General features: G+C 65.0%; 1 protein-coding gene across 2 annotated transcripts in view; it reads left to right on the top strand.

The window, feature by feature from the left end:
* The first annotated feature begins 541 nt into the window (after window positions 1-541).
* Window positions 542-805, top strand: part of PHAX (phosphorylated adaptor for RNA export) — a 12,984-nt gene continuing 12,720 nt past the window's right edge. For both annotated transcript variants that reach the window (XR_774262.1, XM_010566074.1), the window contains exon 1: window positions 542-704. Coding sequence is in view for 1 of the 2 variants with exons in the window: in XM_010566074.1 (XP_010564376.1) it covers window positions 600-704 (105 nt within the window). In the remaining variant the exon portion in view is untranslated. The remainder of the gene's footprint in view (window positions 705-805) is intronic.

The following is an 805-nucleotide window of genomic DNA, read 5'->3' as shown; positions in this document are numbered from 1 at the left end:
GCAGGAAACAGACATGTTTCTCCAGGCTTCTGGGGCGTTTTGAGTGACACTATGTAAGTAGGAAGTTCTTTTCTTCCAGTGTTTGTTAAGAAATACCTCAAGAATCTGCTGTAGAGATCACAGGGGGCCATCTTACTAACTCGCTCATACAACAGCTTGATGTTGGTTTTGCCCCTTGCATTGAGGAGCCGCACGCTGCTGTCAACGCCCAGGGCACTGCAGGGTCCCACAGCTGCTGAGGCGATGCATACGCACGGCCTGGCCGGCCGCCCCGGGCATGCGGTGAAGCTAAGCGGGATGGATTTTCATCTAAACTTATTTCTTTGTGCAGCACCGGCCATTTCCACAACTGCAGCGACAAGACAACGCGCCGGCACAGCAGCACGAAACACTTCCGGGAGAGTACAACAAGAACAAGATGGCGGCGGGGCCCCCCCCCCTTCCCGCCTCCTTCCCGCCCGCTCGCCGGCGTTCCCGACACGCACCGCGCTCTCCATCACAGCCGCCCGCTCTCCCTATTGGTGAGAGGCGGTCTCCGCGCGCCGCGGCTGCGCCCGCGTCTGGTGCCCGCTCAGGAGTCGCCGCGCTCCGGCGGCGCGATGGCGCTGGAGGCGCGGAGGATGGAGGGCGACGTGGAGGACGGCGAGCTCTCCGACTCGGACTCCGACATGCCCGGCGCCGGCTCTCCCGGGGACCCGCAGCAGGTGAGGAAGGGGACGGGCAGGCGGCGAGGCCCGGGCTTCAGCCGGAGCCGCGCCACCCCTGGCGGCGGGCCGCGGAAGGCCCAGCCGGGAGAGGGCCGCAG

This window comes from Haliaeetus leucocephalus, unplaced genomic scaffold (genome assembly GCF_000737465.1).
Source record: "Haliaeetus leucocephalus isolate CR32 unplaced genomic scaffold, Haliaeetus_leucocephalus-4.0 Scaffold203, whole genome shotgun sequence".
NCBI lineage: Eukaryota > Metazoa > Chordata > Aves > Accipitriformes > Accipitridae > Haliaeetus > Haliaeetus leucocephalus.
Note: the sequence above shows the minus strand (reverse complement) of the source record. Positions and strands in the feature narration are given on the sequence as shown.